This window comes from Helianthus annuus, chromosome 14 (assembly GCF_002127325.2).
Source record: "Helianthus annuus cultivar XRQ/B chromosome 14, HanXRQr2.0-SUNRISE, whole genome shotgun sequence".
Taxonomy (NCBI): Eukaryota; Viridiplantae; Streptophyta; class Magnoliopsida; order Asterales; family Asteraceae; genus Helianthus; species Helianthus annuus.
In genome coordinates, this window is record NC_035446.2 from 163247505 (window position 1) to 163263075 (window position 15571).

The 15571-nt window shown below is 35.7% G+C and overlaps 3 protein-coding genes across 3 annotated transcripts; all 3 read right to left on the bottom strand.

Moving 5' to 3' along the window:
- Nucleotides 1-2154: 2154 nt before the first annotated feature.
- Nucleotides 2155-3213, bottom strand: LOC110907748 (exocyst complex component EXO70H1-like). The gene has a single exon (XM_022152682.1). The coding sequence runs from the start codon at nt 3211-3213 to the stop codon at nt 2155-2157; it is 1059 nt and encodes a 352-aa protein (XP_022008374.1).
- Nucleotides 3214-10044: 6831 nt separating this feature from the next.
- Nucleotides 10045-11518, bottom strand: LOC110904709 (60S ribosomal protein L35). The gene is made up of 4 exons (XM_022150554.2): nt 11366-11518; nt 11136-11271; nt 10446-10602; nt 10045-10319 (listed from the first exon to the last, which is right to left on the bottom strand). The coding sequence occupies exons 1-4, from the start codon at nt 11367-11369 to the stop codon at nt 10245-10247; spliced, it is 372 nt and encodes a 123-aa protein (XP_022006246.1). The 5' UTR covers nt 11370-11518; the 3' UTR covers nt 10045-10244.
- Nucleotides 11519-13047: 1529 nt separating this feature from the next.
- On the bottom strand, nt 13048-15571 carry LOC110904710 (pentatricopeptide repeat-containing protein At2g33680). Its single transcript, XM_022150555.2, has one exon. The coding sequence runs from the start codon at nt 15381-15383 to the stop codon at nt 13248-13250; it is 2136 nt and encodes a 711-aa protein (XP_022006247.1). The 5' UTR covers nt 15384-15571; the 3' UTR covers nt 13048-13247.

Below are 15571 nucleotides of genomic sequence, written 5' to 3' on the forward strand. Positions count from 1 at the left end.
GCCCATAAAATAATCTTGTACTCCCGGCCCACTAGTTGTCTAGTAATTCATGACCCCGCCCACTCAACTTTAAAAGTGCTTGGCCCAAATAAAATTCTTTTAACACTCGGCCCAAACTAACAATTCAAACTTGCAACATTTTGGCCCAAAAAATAAATAAAAACAAACAAAACCCGGTACAGTATACATGCCAGGAGATGATTGTATCTTGACTTTGAGATCCATTTAATTTATGGCCAACCATAGGGCCCACAAAACAAAGTATGGAAATTTACGATTTTTTTAATCGCATAATAAAAGAACAGGCAAAAAAAATTCCATACCACATTGTGCATCCATCTCCCACACGTCATTTACTGATGTATTGCAAATGATTGGCCCAAAAAAAAACTCATCATGTCATGATGACAACAATCATTAGGCCCATCATATCAAACAAAGCCCATGCAAACGAACATGCTCTAACCCTAGCCGCAAACATTTTCAGCCGACAACGGGACCACCCAAAATCCGACATCTAATCCCAGCCGCCAACTAACGACTCCGACGTTCTCCACCATGCACCAATGTTCAAAATCCGACACAATCGAGCACTGAGCACCTCGCCGTCGCCCACCTTATTCCGTCTAACTGCCTGAAACCCCCATGGCAGCCACTAATCAACACCGCCAAGAACCAGTAACCACCGCTATGAGTCACCGCAATCCACCTCTGAACCAAAAAAAAAGGGAACCTGAAGCAACCAATTTCATCCGGATTTAAGATGGAATCGGAGTCTAACCACAAATGAATCTCCAGCTCCATACTCCATTTAACCATACAAAAATACAAAGGAGAACATATGATTCTTCTCATACCATTATCGTCGGACAAAATAAAACCCGATTTAAAGAACATAAACCAAAAATCCCGTACCATCGTCATCCAGCATTGTAATTTTTTTTTTGGGCTTTGAGTTGCAACTCAGAGACAAACTGAAGAGCCAACAGGTTACTCTGAAACAATCAGCACAAAATCTAGCACCACCGTCGCCGCCGGTGAAGACTGTGGCTTCGGTTGCTTTGCACTTGAGACACGTCGTCCGGTGGCGGCGGTTATTGTCATCGTCGTTAGCATTTTCGGCTCCGCCAATCAATTACACAAGATCGATCTGTGAGATCTTCAAGTTTCGCTATTTGCAGAAAAGTGTTGGAAACCCTAGAATGTAAGATCGTGATAACACTTTTTAATCACCATTTTCACACTCACCAGTTTCTCTCACTTTAACCAGCTCTCTTTCTACTTTGTTACCTCCCCTTCTCACTCTAAACCTGATGAACAAATACTCTGGAAGAAGAAATAAAGTGGCCAGATCTGAAAATTTCTTCAACACACAAAACTACACTCCGTTTTACGTCTCCAGCGGTTTTCCGGTGAAGAACCGACCAAACCGAAATTGAAACGAGCCACCGAGGCTCTGATACCAAATGATAGGTCCGTAACGATCCGGTTTCAGTCTCGGTTCGGTGAAAAATAATGAGACGGGTGATTTGAGCCAAGAACAAACAAAAATGAACAAGAAAGATGGAAACTTTAAGGATTGGAACATGGATATTTTCATTGAGTGTGATAAGACAATACAAAAGATAATGATCCACCCCGGGTGAGCTCCCCCGGGTGGTGGCTCACAAATGCACACCTCACAAATGAGGTTTACTACTCTATATATAGCCCCTTGAGCCTTGTCCTCCAAGCAAGCCGTCTCTTGCTTGGAAAACCTACTAAACATTCTAAAAAATACAAAACAATAATGTCGTTAACTAAAGATGTCGTAATTGATAACATTATTCTCCATTTTGACCCAACGATATCACGCGAAATGAGCACTAAATTGGAAGTAGACGTCGCTTTTTTGGTCAGTTGTCATATCCGATCGTGTTGTCGCATTCCAATAAGTTGAGAACATTACACAATAACACTTGAATGACTAGTTGATCCATACACTAATAAAAATTTAGTTATACAATTGTAATCTATGATTACTTGTTTAAATATGTTAAAACAAATGTAATATCAAATCAACATGTTATTATGGTTTATAGCTCAATAATGAATGAGATGACTAGCTACAATCTTCTTAAAACAGCCGACGTGCCCGAAAACAGTTCTTTCCGACTAGTATTTCGCAGTTTTTTCCGGCGAAAGCCTCATCAACATCTTCACACACCTCTCATCTTCACTCAACATCACCAAATGCTTCACATATAACTCCTCATACTCCGGAACCAAATTATTCGCAATCGACTTCTTCATCTTACCTCTCATCTGTTCATCCAACTCGGTGAGAAACGTTCTTACTGAGTCACCGAGTTTGTGGAGACATGACTCAGCTTGAAGTTTCACTGACGAGATTGATTCGTGTGAGAAGAGTGAGTCAATTTCTGGCCATTGATCCGAGATTGAATTGTGTAGATCCATTTTTACGAATAACATATCTGATTTCAGTCGTTTGCAAATAGCTACGATGAGATCTGGAAACGTGAACAAGTTTAAGGCTCCTTCTTTCGTTGAATTCGTGAAGCATAAGTTTCTGATTGCTGGATATGAACTGAAGACGTGATCACAAAGGAACTTTTCCTCGCGGAAGACTGTTTTTATTGCGATTTGAAAGGCGTTTAACCAGATTTTGACGTGATTTTGAAGATCTGGAGCGGTTATCATCTTTTTGATGTGAGAATGTTTGTATTGCTGGATTCCGAGATGAGATAGAGCTTCATCGATTGTTGATTTTCGAGTGATTTTGTAGATTGAGATGCATTCCTTTGCGTAACCGCAATGAATCATCGTTTCAGCAATTAATCGGAGATTTGATATTGATATTAAGTGTTGACGATGATGAATATAATCGAGTAAGAGTTGATGAAACTCTTTCTCTAGCCGTTTCATTGCGATTTGCATCGACCGCTGAGCGATAGAGAGGTTGGATGATTTTTTATCGTTTGATGAGAGGAAATGCATGGCTCTTTGCAGAGTTGAGACGGAATAGAGGAAAAGTGTGGCTTCAGTAGTATTGTTTTTATGAAAGATGGAGACGAATGTGGAGTGAGAATCGCTATCGATTTTCCACTTGTGGATGATTTTCTCTGCACGTTGGATGTTATCTTCCATCATTGAATCAGATGAACAGGGAGAAGACATGGTGGTACTAGTAATGGTAATGGTGGTGATTGCCATTGATGAGATGTGGGGTTTGAGCCTTTGAGGTGGAGTTTAAATAGGGAGGGAAATTCAAATGCAAATATTGACTATTTTTTTCTTCTTCATGTTGTTATTATTATTATCATTATTAAAGTTGAATTTTGTGGAGACCAACATGTTTGATCTATATTAGCTTACTCCAAATCAAAACTAAAGTTGAAAACCGTTTGATCTATACTTGTTTACTCCAATTAAAAACTAAAGTTGAAAACCAACATTAGTTTACTCCCAAAAAACGGTTTGAGAACTTTAATCTATTTTTTTTAAACATAATTATTTGATTTTGGTAGCAGTTTTATGCATAGTGTTTGATATTCTACCATAACCACGGTCCACGAACCTGAATTGTTTTATAGGATTTTATATTTCGAACTTTCTTGTTGTTATTATCACTTCAATTGGTCTTGTTTGTAATCTTGTTTTTTTTGGTTATCCAGCTGGAAGCTAAGCTTCAGTTGAAACCTAATTTGAAACCGGAATCGAAAGAAAAAATATAACAAAGTTAAAGACTCGTATCAAATCTAAGAGCATTCACAAATCACAATGTTACTTATGTGGACATGTCTGTGAAACCAGACCACACCCCCACTGACGGATCTACATTGTAGGGTCGAACACCAAGTCCAGCTTGGTGGTCCGTGAACCCGAACTTCAAGCGGACTTCTAATTGTAGAACCAAGCTCAACTAAAAGTAATAATTCTTTCAATGCTAAATATGAATTCAAAATGTAAAAGTAAGTGATAATATGAAGTGTGAGGTAGAGATTTGTAGAAGTTTTGTGATAATATGAAGTGTGAGGTAGAGATTTGTAGAAGTTTTGTGGTGTGGGACAAATGCAAGAGTACGATGAAGACCAATAAATTGTTCTTTGATGAATTCATAATAAGAAAATTACAGCCTTTTTTATTACTTTAGTCACAAGTAGTGGCGGACCTAAGATTTTTTTTAATAGGGTCTATGTTTTTTTTGTTTTCAAAATTTTCATAATAAAACGTTAAAATTTTCGGATTGGTACTCGTTCGGGTCGGGTCAGAGCGAGGTTTCAACTAGATTTAAAAAAAACAGAAAAAACAAGCTATGCAAGAATTGAACCCTTGACCTCTTATTGGTAAAAAGAAGCATTTACCACTACACCAATTTTCATTTTCTTTCTATGGTGTCCACCTAATTATATTTATGGGGTCCGTATACAAATTTCATATATATCGAATCCACTAATTTATTTTAAAACATTAGGGTCCGGGGACCCAACCCACTCTATGTGGGTCCGCCCCTGAATATACGTATATGTAAGTATGGAGATGAGATCAAATACAAACACTTATGTTTGTAAGAACCGTAAGAACCAACACATAATTGACAAGTGTCCCTCAATAAAAAATTAGTTTAGGGGTAATTTAGACCTTTTCACCATATTTACTTATAACTAATTAAAAATAATTATTAAAACATCCCTAAATCCATACAAGTTTAATTAAAATCAAAGTTTGAATTTTTTAACATATCCATGATCTAGTAACTCTCCAAGATCGAACCAACCTGTAGGAACCACCACAAAAAATATAATCAGCACAACACTATATAATTAGCATAACATCTTTAATCGTTCTTCATTATCACCACACCGTCCTCAATCGTTCTCCATTATCAACATAAATGACATTAGCACAGCATCCTCAATCGTTTTCCATCCACATCAGATGTGCTGATTATATCTACTTTTGGTGTTTGTTTGTATTATATTATAACTAACACATAATCAGCACATTATCAGAACAATTATAAAACAACTTTTGGTAACTTTTTTAAAAGTTACTTTTATAAATTAAAAAAAGGCATAGCAATATGGTACTCATATTAAAGATAAAAAATACTTGATTTTATGGTATATATTTTTTTAAAAAATAATGAAGTATATAAAAGTTATTTTAGTTTAAAAAACTTTGATGAAATTTGTATTTAATTGAAAATGGTCAAATGACTAGCAATTTTACGAAATTGTCCCTAACTTGTTAGTACTCATTTTTAATTGTAAGGGTTTTATTTATAATTAACCTCAACCCTTGATTTAAACTATCAATGGTTTGGATCTGTTCTTACAGTTAGCACTGTTTGTACAGGATCTCAACCATTATACATGCAGTTGTGTGAATATATCTTCCTGAAAATCAACTTGATAATCAAGAATTTCATTTCAACAGAACGTCTTCATCATTCCATGAATATTGCGTGTGGAAAACGATCCATTTTAAGCTTACTAAATCATTAACATATATATGCAGCCAATTTTTGTGCAATGGTGAAACCTGCATTCTAGTTCCCAACCACACATCCAAAATATTACAAAAAAAGGTCAAAACATATGTACGATTATGACCGCTAAAAGGTCCATTATACATGCCCAATTGAACAACGCTTTTTCAAGCCTAGCTAACCGAAATTCAAACAAGCTATGAAAGACCAACCATACGTAAGCTTAAACGTATTATCAAGGGTGGTTGTCAAAGAGTTCTAAGACGAGACAAGTTGTCAAAGACTTTCGGGTGGCTTTAAAGACCGTTGTTGTAGCTAGAATCATCAAAGCTCGAGTCATATGTGAAGACGTTAATGGTAAGGTCTTCATCATTCTGTATTGTACTGTGATTTTGTATAAATTTGTTCTATGCGAAGCTTTATGCTGATTCTTATTTTTATGGGTTCGCAGGATACAGGTTGTTATTTATTTTAGAAAATGTTACAGAGTTATTCATATTTTGTGCACATGTGGGTGCTTTGGAAGCTTCTTGTCAGTAGAAAATAGTCTATTATGTGTTTTTGGTTGGTTATTGGTGAAATTTATAGTAAAGTGTATTTTGGGAATGACTTTTTTGTAACAAAATTGTTGTCAGGGGCATGTTGGAGAACTTCTAAAGTGTAAAAGACAAACCAACACGCTCACAAAATTATATAAACCTTTATAAAGAAACGTTGATAGCTTCTTTTAACAACGTTTCTTTTAGTAGGATAACTAACTTCATATTTTTTTTCACCCGTCATATGCTACTGATGTCACCAAATATGTTATCAGGGGCAAATGTTTCACTAATACCTCTAAAGCTTATTTAGTATAACTTTTTTTTGGGTTTAGTAATCTGGTTTATATTGTTGCTCCTGAACTATAAAAAAGTTACTACACAGTCCCTAAACTTTAATAAAAGTTATTTTTTCTTAGTTTTTTTTACATTCGTTTGGGAACTCTTTTTTCTTCTTGCTTTGTTTTTTACTTAAAACTTATTATTTTTTTATTAATATTTTTGGTGTGTGTGGGTGGGGTGGGGTGAGGGGGGAGGTTTATGTTATTTTCACTTCTCAATTTTTTTCGCGAAATGAAAAGTGACGTTACAAATTTTAACATCTTCGTCATATCTATATTTCGAATCCACAACAAAACGTGGTAAACATCCACTAGTTTATTTTATATGAAAAGTGTAAGCTTATCTATTGATACTTTTAAAATTACTTGTATGGGCTTTCATGTAACTATTTAATACTTAATTATTTTTTACATTTTATTTATATTATAACTACAATTTTCTATGGGTAAATTGGATTTAAATAATCTAACTTTTTTGTATTGCTCAATAATAATCTCAACTATATTTATTTCCTATATTAGTCCCACCTTTTTCATAATCTTTGTTTTATGGTCTCCCGTTAAAAAAATCTGACGGCCTTAATCAGATGCTTATGTGGCTCTTGAGTTGGCAAATGAAGTGACCTTTTTTAATTATCTAAAAATGGCAAATTATATATAAATAATCCAACTTTTTTGTATTGACCAATAATAATCACAACTCAACAGTCATGTAGGCATCTGATTAACATTGTCACGATTTTTTAACGGGTGACCATAAAACAAACAAGATGAAAAAGATGAGACTACTATGGGAAATAAATTCACCACTTAGGATTGATATTGACCAATAAGATTGAATTTAAATTGAATTTGTCTTTTCTATAATATATGATGTTGTTTATGCGCTAAAATACGTTTTATAATGGGTTTATCTATTCACATTTCAATATAGGTTTTACGAAAACCCGAGCCTTATAGACTTCGATGTAAACTTTAATGATAAAATAGGTTAGGTTTTCTATAACATTTATATGGGAGTTCTAACAGAGAAAATAACATTTCTCATTGACTTTTAAATTTATATAAACTCCTCATATATTACAATTAATCATAGAACATTAGATTTTCTTTTATAAAATTATTACAAATTATCAAAAAGTTGATTAATTAAAGATAAATCATTTAATACCTTAAATTTAAAATTAATTACGTGATTGGCCCCAATGGTATATCAAACTAACATATATTAGCTAAAACCCTCGTTACATTTCCTTGGTCATTCAGTTGCTCTTTTTTTTTTTTCTTTCATGTATATCATTACTTTCAATCTTGAAGGACTGAAGTGAAGGTCACCGAACTACAAACTGAATTAACTGATACAGATTAACCAATTAAAAGCTAAAAAGCATTTTCTTGGTTACATTAGGTTTGGTTTTACTATTAGCTAAAAAAAATTTGTTCAATGCGAATTTGCACTTTGCGCCCCGAAACCCATCCTAGTTAACTGAAATCATTCTGGTCTATAAAAATTAAACCCCAAATCATTCATGCGAATCCGGCTCGGCTCAGCTCGGTTGTATACAAGCCGAGCCCGAGACAAGGTAGGTTCGATTCATGGCTCGCTCGTTAGTTGGCTCGTTGGCTCGCTCGTTTAAATTAAACCCCAAATTATATATGTGTGTGCGCGCGTACATGTTCTAATATATTTAAGAAATGTGGTTTAATTAGTAACATGGTTATTTTTTATTGAAAGAAATATATTGTTAAGCTATAGTATTAATTAGTAATATTGATTTAAAAAAATATATATATTAAGGGAAGTAACATAGAATATTTTCTTGTTCGTTTGATTTATAGTTCGCCCAAAATTACTATTCTATTAGCCAAAATCTGTTTTATTTATTGTTTTTTGGTTTTATGTATATCATTATGTGTAAAAAATATAAAAATATAAACCTTTTTTTTAACAAACGAGCCACGAGCTGGCCCAAGCTTTTGACGAGCCGAGCCCGAGCCCATATTTCCAGCTCGTTAAGAAAAATGAGCCGGCTCGATTCGATTTTTAAACGAGCCGAGCCTGAGCCCACCCTAGGTCGGTTCGGCTCGGCTCGTTTACACCCATATTTATTTCACATAATAGAGCGGAATCTAAAAGAAATTGGAATATAGATTCCTTCCATATGTTGTTCAATTCAAATTCATCATTTTGTTAAAACAAACAATATAAGGTTGGCTGGTGTGAGATAAAGCCCCTAAGGGCTTTATCACGCCACATAAGCAACACGTGTGCTTCACATAAGCGAGATGTTTTATCGTTAATTTTCATGATGTGGAATAATGTTCCATTTAAACCAATATAAACAAATGAAAAAAGAAATCATAAAAAAAATAATTTTGATTGGTGAGAATCAAAAGGCCGCACATTCCAATTCTTTTCAGATTTCATTTCGTTCTATAAAATTCTAATTCTTTTCGAATTTCATTTCATTCTATAGAAGGAACGCTATGTCATTTGTTAAAAAGAAAATAAATAAGTTTAAAGAGTTAATATATGAAGGGAGAATTTGCATTTCACCTACAAACTTAATAATTTCATATATACCTAACCCAAAAATTCATATATCCTTTCTAATTAAATTTTACATAACACAGAAAAATAGATATTACGAAGAAAACATCTTACGCAGCCATTCAATCGTTCAAAAAAGTTTTAATAGATTTCATCGTCAATTTGAACCGGTCCACAACAATTGTTTTGTTTGGATGGTGCGTTGAGCCAGTCAACTGCGCAATAGCTTTTAATGAATACTACAATTGTTCTTTCTGGATAGCACAATTGTTTGGAAGTGCGATTGAGTTGGCATTCGTTTCGCAATTGAGCCGGGGATCATCTTGAGGAGAGATTGTTTGCAGGTCCGATTATAAGAGCTTTGATTACTTACATGTCCGGATTTTTGTGGTTCGAAACATATTCATTGTTCATAATCGATTATCAGTTTGCATCTATTTCATTAAATATTTAATTGGTTAAGATAGACTTCATCTTCCCCCAAATTAGGGTTTAGTCGTCTACCAAACACCAAAATAAAGTTCAAAGTTATCAGTGAAGTATCTGTATCGCCTTGCCAACATATGGCGAAATGTCTTGCAACAAAACCAAGAGAGGGAGGGTCATGGTGTTCTCGTGTTCCTGAGGTGTAGTGCATGTGAGGGTGCGTCAACGCAGTGTACTCATGCAACCAAGGAAAGACGGTTTTAACTTTCAAACAGCCAAATTTACTGCCAATGATGGCTGGGTGCCGAGGTGGTTAATGGTTGATGGCGTTGACAACCAGAGTGTAACAAATGGTTTCAGTATTGGTAGGAACCAGAGTAGCTTTGTGATCAAAATGGCAATGAAATAGGTAAGGTAGCTAACGTATGATAAGTAAGATGCAAAAAAAAAAAACTGTAAACGTAAAAAAAACTTAAAAATGTGAAAATAAGCAAATTGCAAAAAGTAATTATAAAATAGTCATTTTATATATTATTTTATATTATATAAAATCAAAATACGTAAATTTGATATTTAAAAAAAGGATAGAAAGGTTGCTCCCACTAAGACCCTCAGCTCCAAGAATTAATCATTGCTTTTGCCCATATAAATTATTTTGATGTTACAAGATTCAACCCATGGAACTAACATAGTGCATAATGAACCAACGAAACAACTGTAAATTGCCTTCAAAAAACAAGTCAAATAGGTACTTAAAATAAAAAAAGCAAGGTCTGTCGTTGCAACCAAACTAACGTTGCAATCAAACTAACGAATACATATTTCTGATGAACCGTACAAATAAAAAACTGGAAAGAGAATTACACACCTAGATATCCTCCTTGATAGTTTTGACCTTACGCCTTGATAGCATACTTCCTCAATGGGAAGTACTTCTCTTTCTTCTTCTCTCTTTCGGTCTTCAATGAAGCCTGTATCAAAATAAAACAATCTGATAAGATGTGTCTTCAATCAAGGTAACAAAACATTTTATGCGCATTTGTAGAAATTTCAAAACAAATACAAGAACCAACTTAAAAACAAATTGATGTCCTCACCTGATGCTTGGTTAGACGTCTACGAATGGCTCTGGTTTTCTTGGGACGCAAGTCAAGAGGCAAATACTTCTTCTTCTTGTAGGCATCCCTAAGAGCAGCCTTCTGAGTCTGTGAAATCACAGTCAGCACCTGCGCAATTGATGTCCTCACCACTTTTCTGCAAAGGATACAAGTTACATATATCGAATCTACTAACATTAAAAACACAAGCCCAAAAACTCTATGCCAAAGTAGAGACACATAAATGCCGCGGATAATAAACAACAACGAAAATTAAACTGTATCCACACTTCAAGCAGCTATGCATTAGAATAAGTTATCTAACTAGAATTAAATATACAAAAGCACTATAAAGCAAAATGATTACCACACTCAAAAAAGTTATTCACCATGAACTACTACTCTAATGCAGAGCAACTTAATGTGTTCTAGCTCAATCAGAGACTCTTACATGCCACTATCAAACAATCTACACAATTACACATCCATATATGATATATTCAAACAAAAATGTTCACAATATGCAACAAAAGTAGAAAACGGATACGTTAATCTCGATCTAGTGAATAACATTAAACAATATTGTGAGTAAAAAAACAAAAATTAATCACTCTGAAATGTAAACATAGTGAAAATAGCTATAATAACAATCAAACTAAACAATATAAGGATATAGAGATAGATACATACATCTTGGAGAGCTTGTTGGGAGCACCACCGGTAACTTTGGCAACACGGAGAAGAGCTAGTTCGGCCTTGAGATCTTTCAACTGAGCAAACAAATCAGCCTTTGTTTTGAACCTGAGCTCATGAACCTTGATTCGAGCTGTGTATTGCAATCAATTTTGAGGAAGAAATCAATTAGTGTAATGGAAAATAAAGAAAATTGTCGGAAAAACAGATCGGAATTGAAAAGTTACCCATTGATTGAAGGTGGAGTGAACTGCGATGAAGGCTGCCGTGAAAGTTTGAAACCCTAGCTGCGAGAAATGAGAGGAAGGTTAGGGCTGATATATACGTAAAGCTGGAGTTACGCTCAGTCCAATCCACTCAGTTATTTGCTTCAGTTGTAGCCCATTTAAAGCCCAAACTAAACATTAACGATCTATTATAAATCGGCTCAAGGGATAACATAAATATACACTAGTGTATATTTGTATTTAGAAAAGTCACAAAAATATATATATTTCTTTTGGTTTACTATACATATATGATAATGTCGATTCATGTATATAGTAATGACTCACGCGACTAGTAGTTGTGTATCTAATTTTACTTGTGTATTGGGCTTTTCTTAATAAGATTTTGTGATATTATGCGCGTATAGATTTGTGTATGTGATATTATTCGCATATAAATTTGCATATGTATTGTTATGCATGTATAGGTTTGTGTGTGCATTTTATGTTGGGTCTAGTTAACTCCTTTTGGTGAATGATTTGGTCTAAATCATACAGCAGCAGAAACAACCATGTAAATAGATGGAATTGATTTTGATTATGTCGTTTGTTTGGGTATGTCAAAGGACGATGAAATCCTTCGATCACCCATTGCCCAAACACAACTATGCTTTTGATGCCACGTGTATCGATACGCGGTTACGACCTCATTTAACTTGTCTAATTTTGTCATGAATCGCTTCATGAGTACTAGACCTTAATGGGTTAGATTGTTGTCAGGATGACTTATACTATGAACTATACGTAGCCATATTGGATCTTAAGAGTCATGTCAATTGTCAAGGCATAGTGGGTCATATGTGACCAATATTGATTTCAAGTGATAGTAAGTAGTCATGCAAGTCTTAATGACCATGGCAAGCTTTATTCAGGCAATAGCAAGTCATACAAGTCTTAATGGCCCACGACGGCTTTATTATGTCATATTAGGTCTTAATTGATTATATCGGTCATAGTGAGTTATTTAGATTATCATTGATCATTGTTGGTCAAAGTCGACTCTAAATGACCATCATTGACTAGTATTGAGTATTGACCCGAATTGTAAGGAATATTTGAGGTTGATATTCTCAAAAACCAAGCTAAGTTACTTTAGCCCACTTCACTCTCTACGTAGTGTCCTTGTTTAAATTTATCGACATAATAGCTATAAATTGAAAAGGTGTAAGGTATATGATTCAAACTATTATCATACTATTTTCATCACTATTATAGATAGGATTCAACCCAAAAATATATCGACCATGCTATGTTTATCAAAAGGTTTATATAGAAATAAAACCGAAACTGAGCTACAAGAGTAGAGTTAGGGATGTTATTTTTTTATACGATCAACCCTAACATGAATTCATGTATTTGGGTTTAGTCCAAATGGATAGCGGTCAGTTTCAGGTCAAACCCATGTACACGTTTAGCTTAGCATCCATGTTTGGGTCGACATGGTGGGTTTGCGAGTTGACCTGAAATTTATATACATTTTTAAAGAAAATGTTCTATGCCGTAATTAAAACTAACTGGCTAATTTATACCCAAACTTACATTTTCTACTTGACATTTGTAATTTTAAATGTTGTGTTCATGTCAACCCGCTAAAACTCATGTTGTGTTTGTGCTCATGTAACAAATCGAATGAATGCTTAACAAAAAAACATACCTGAATGTGCTTCATCAAAATTTTAGATGCTGCACATTGTTTCAAATCATCAAATACAGTTTAATTCAAGGTTCAAAGTATTTGCAGTTGTCCTGTTTGTCGAGTATTAAAACTAAAAATATATAAAATAAATAAATAAAAAATCTCGACCAGGGAGTATGATTCATGATCCTAATCAATCAGAGAATCTCACACCTCCAAATCCGCAAAATTTAAATCAGATTCAGGATGGTAACCTTCATCTTTCATCACTTTACTCAATCTATTTAGCTCCAAACGTATTTCGTCAACTTGCGGATGTAACTGGTCTCCAACGACAAACACATGATTGTGACTCTTAAGCTCGATCCAGCTACACCCTGGCTCCTTACTCACCCCACGAACACTCATCATTCGTCTAACCCGTTCAACATCGCTCAATCTTCCAAGAGCCTTATAAATACTCGACAACAACACATATGCAGAAGATTCTTGTGACCCCAATTCCATTAGTTTCTCACCCGCATACGCTCCTAACTCATAGTTATGATAATTCCTACAAGCACTTAACAGTATACGCCATAAACATAGACCATGATCAATCGGAGCGGATTCGATAAAATCTTTTGCTTCATTGAGCTTTCCACCACGGCTCAAAAGATCGACCATGCATGCGTAATGGTCTATTCTTGGAGTAATACCGTATTCATTCGACATCATATTGAAATACTCCCATCCTTTTTCCACCATTCCCATGTGGCTACACGCAGTGAGAATGTTAACGAAAGTAACGTAATCCGGTTTTGTACCTTCGATCTGCATTTTCGTGAACAATTCAAGTGCTTCAACGCCTTGCCCGTTCTGGGACAGACCAGAAATCATCGCGTTCCATGAAATAACGTCTCGTGATGGCATTCTCGTAAATACAAGATCTCCGTCTTTTAGGCTTCCGCATTTAGCGTACATGGTTGACAGTGCACCTCCGATCGGAGCCTCGAGCCCGAATCCGTGTTTGATAGTAGTTGCGTGAATTTGTTTTCCTTGCTCGAGTGCAGCGAGACTTGAACATGCTTTTAAAACACTCGCCATTGTTGGCTCGTTTGGTGAGATACCTTGCGTTTGCATTTTACAAAACAAGTCGATCGCACGCTCGTTTTCTCCGTTTTGAACGTATCCTCCGATCATTGAAGTCCACAACACAACGTCTGGTTCTTGTAAATGATCAAACCCCTTTCGAGCATCGTCTAAGAAACCGCATTTAGCGTACATATCAACTACGGCCGTCATTATGTATATTTGATATTGGAACCCTAGTTTAATCGAGTATGCATGTGCCTCTTTTCCCTCACCAATAGCCGTACCATCACTACAAGCGTTAAGGACCCCAACTAGCGTAAATTCACTAGCAACTAACCCGTTAAAATGCATTTTCGAGAACAATTCCAATGCCTTTTTATGATCTCCACCCTGTGCATAGCCGGTGATCATCGCAGACCATGTGATAGAGTTCTTATTACTCGACAAATCAAATGCTTTTACAGCCTCATCCAAGCTTCCACACTTCGAATACATCGTGACAATCGCGTTACCGACAGACACATGAGATAACAACCCATGTTTAAGTCCAAGACAATGAATTTGCGATCCGATGTGAACATATTCAGGCAAAGTAAACGCGCTTAAAATGCTTGTGACGACAAACTCGTTCACGTACGCCTCTTCGTAAGCTACCAACTCCCTAAAAAGCTCTAAAGCCTCCCCACAAATCCTCTGCATCGAATACCCGGAAATCATAGTAGCCCAAGAAATCGAATTTCTCTCAGGCATTTCATCAAACACCTTGCGAGCATCTTCAACCAACCCCGCTTTACAATACATGTTCAACAAAGAACTACCAACAAAAATGTCATCACATCTTCCCAACTTAACAGTAACCGTATGACCTTGTTTCCCTCCAAAACAGTCCCCTAAAGCCGACGCAGCAGTAAAAACACCTGCAAAAGTACGTGCATCAGGTAGCACCAAATGCGCTTGGCTCATCATTTTCTTGAACAGGTGCATGACAATGACGGAGTTCTGGGGCCCACCCAGTTGAGAGTATCCATTGATTAATGAGTTCCATGAGACAACGTCTTTGTTTTCGATGCTTTCAAAGGCAAGATGAGCTTCGGGTAAGCGGTGGCATTTGGCGTAGAAGTTAACGAGGGTGTTGGCGATGTAAGAGCAGTGTATGGAGCCGGTTTTGATGATGTGTGCGTGAAGTGTTCTGCCGTTTGGGAGGTTTTTTTGCTGGGTGTATTCGAGGAATTGGGTGAAGATGGATCGGTAATATGGAGCTGCAGTCATTAAAGTTTTTTTTTAGTTTAATGAAAGGGTGTTATGTGATTGTTTTTACGGAGAAACACCATAATAACTCACGACTGAAACACCAGTTAGTAGTTCACAAGTAAGATTTGAGGTATTCGAGTCAAGAAAAAACCTGGAGGGTGGGTGGAACTAGAACCTATCGAACAAGGAGAGTGGAGAAACTGGCG

Excerpts from the sequence above, each read along its gene's own strand:
- LOC110904710 (XM_022150555.2), bottom strand. The coding sequence starts at position 15,383 with ATGACTGCAGCTCCATATTACCGATCCATCTTCACCCAATTCCTCGAA.
- LOC110904709 (XM_022150554.2), bottom strand. Across the intron at positions 10,603-11,135 it reads CCCAACAAGCTCTCCAAGAT|AAAAGTGGTGAGGACATCAA; the intron begins GTATGTATCTAT and ends TATCCTTTGCAG. Across the intron at positions 10,320-10,445 it reads GACGTCTAACCAAGCATCAG|GCTTCATTGAAGACCGAAAG; the intron begins GTGAGGACATCA and ends ATTTTGATACAG.
- LOC110907748 (XM_022152682.1), bottom strand. The coding sequence starts at position 3,213 with ATGGCAATCACCACCATTACCATTACTAGTACCACCATGTCTTCTCCC.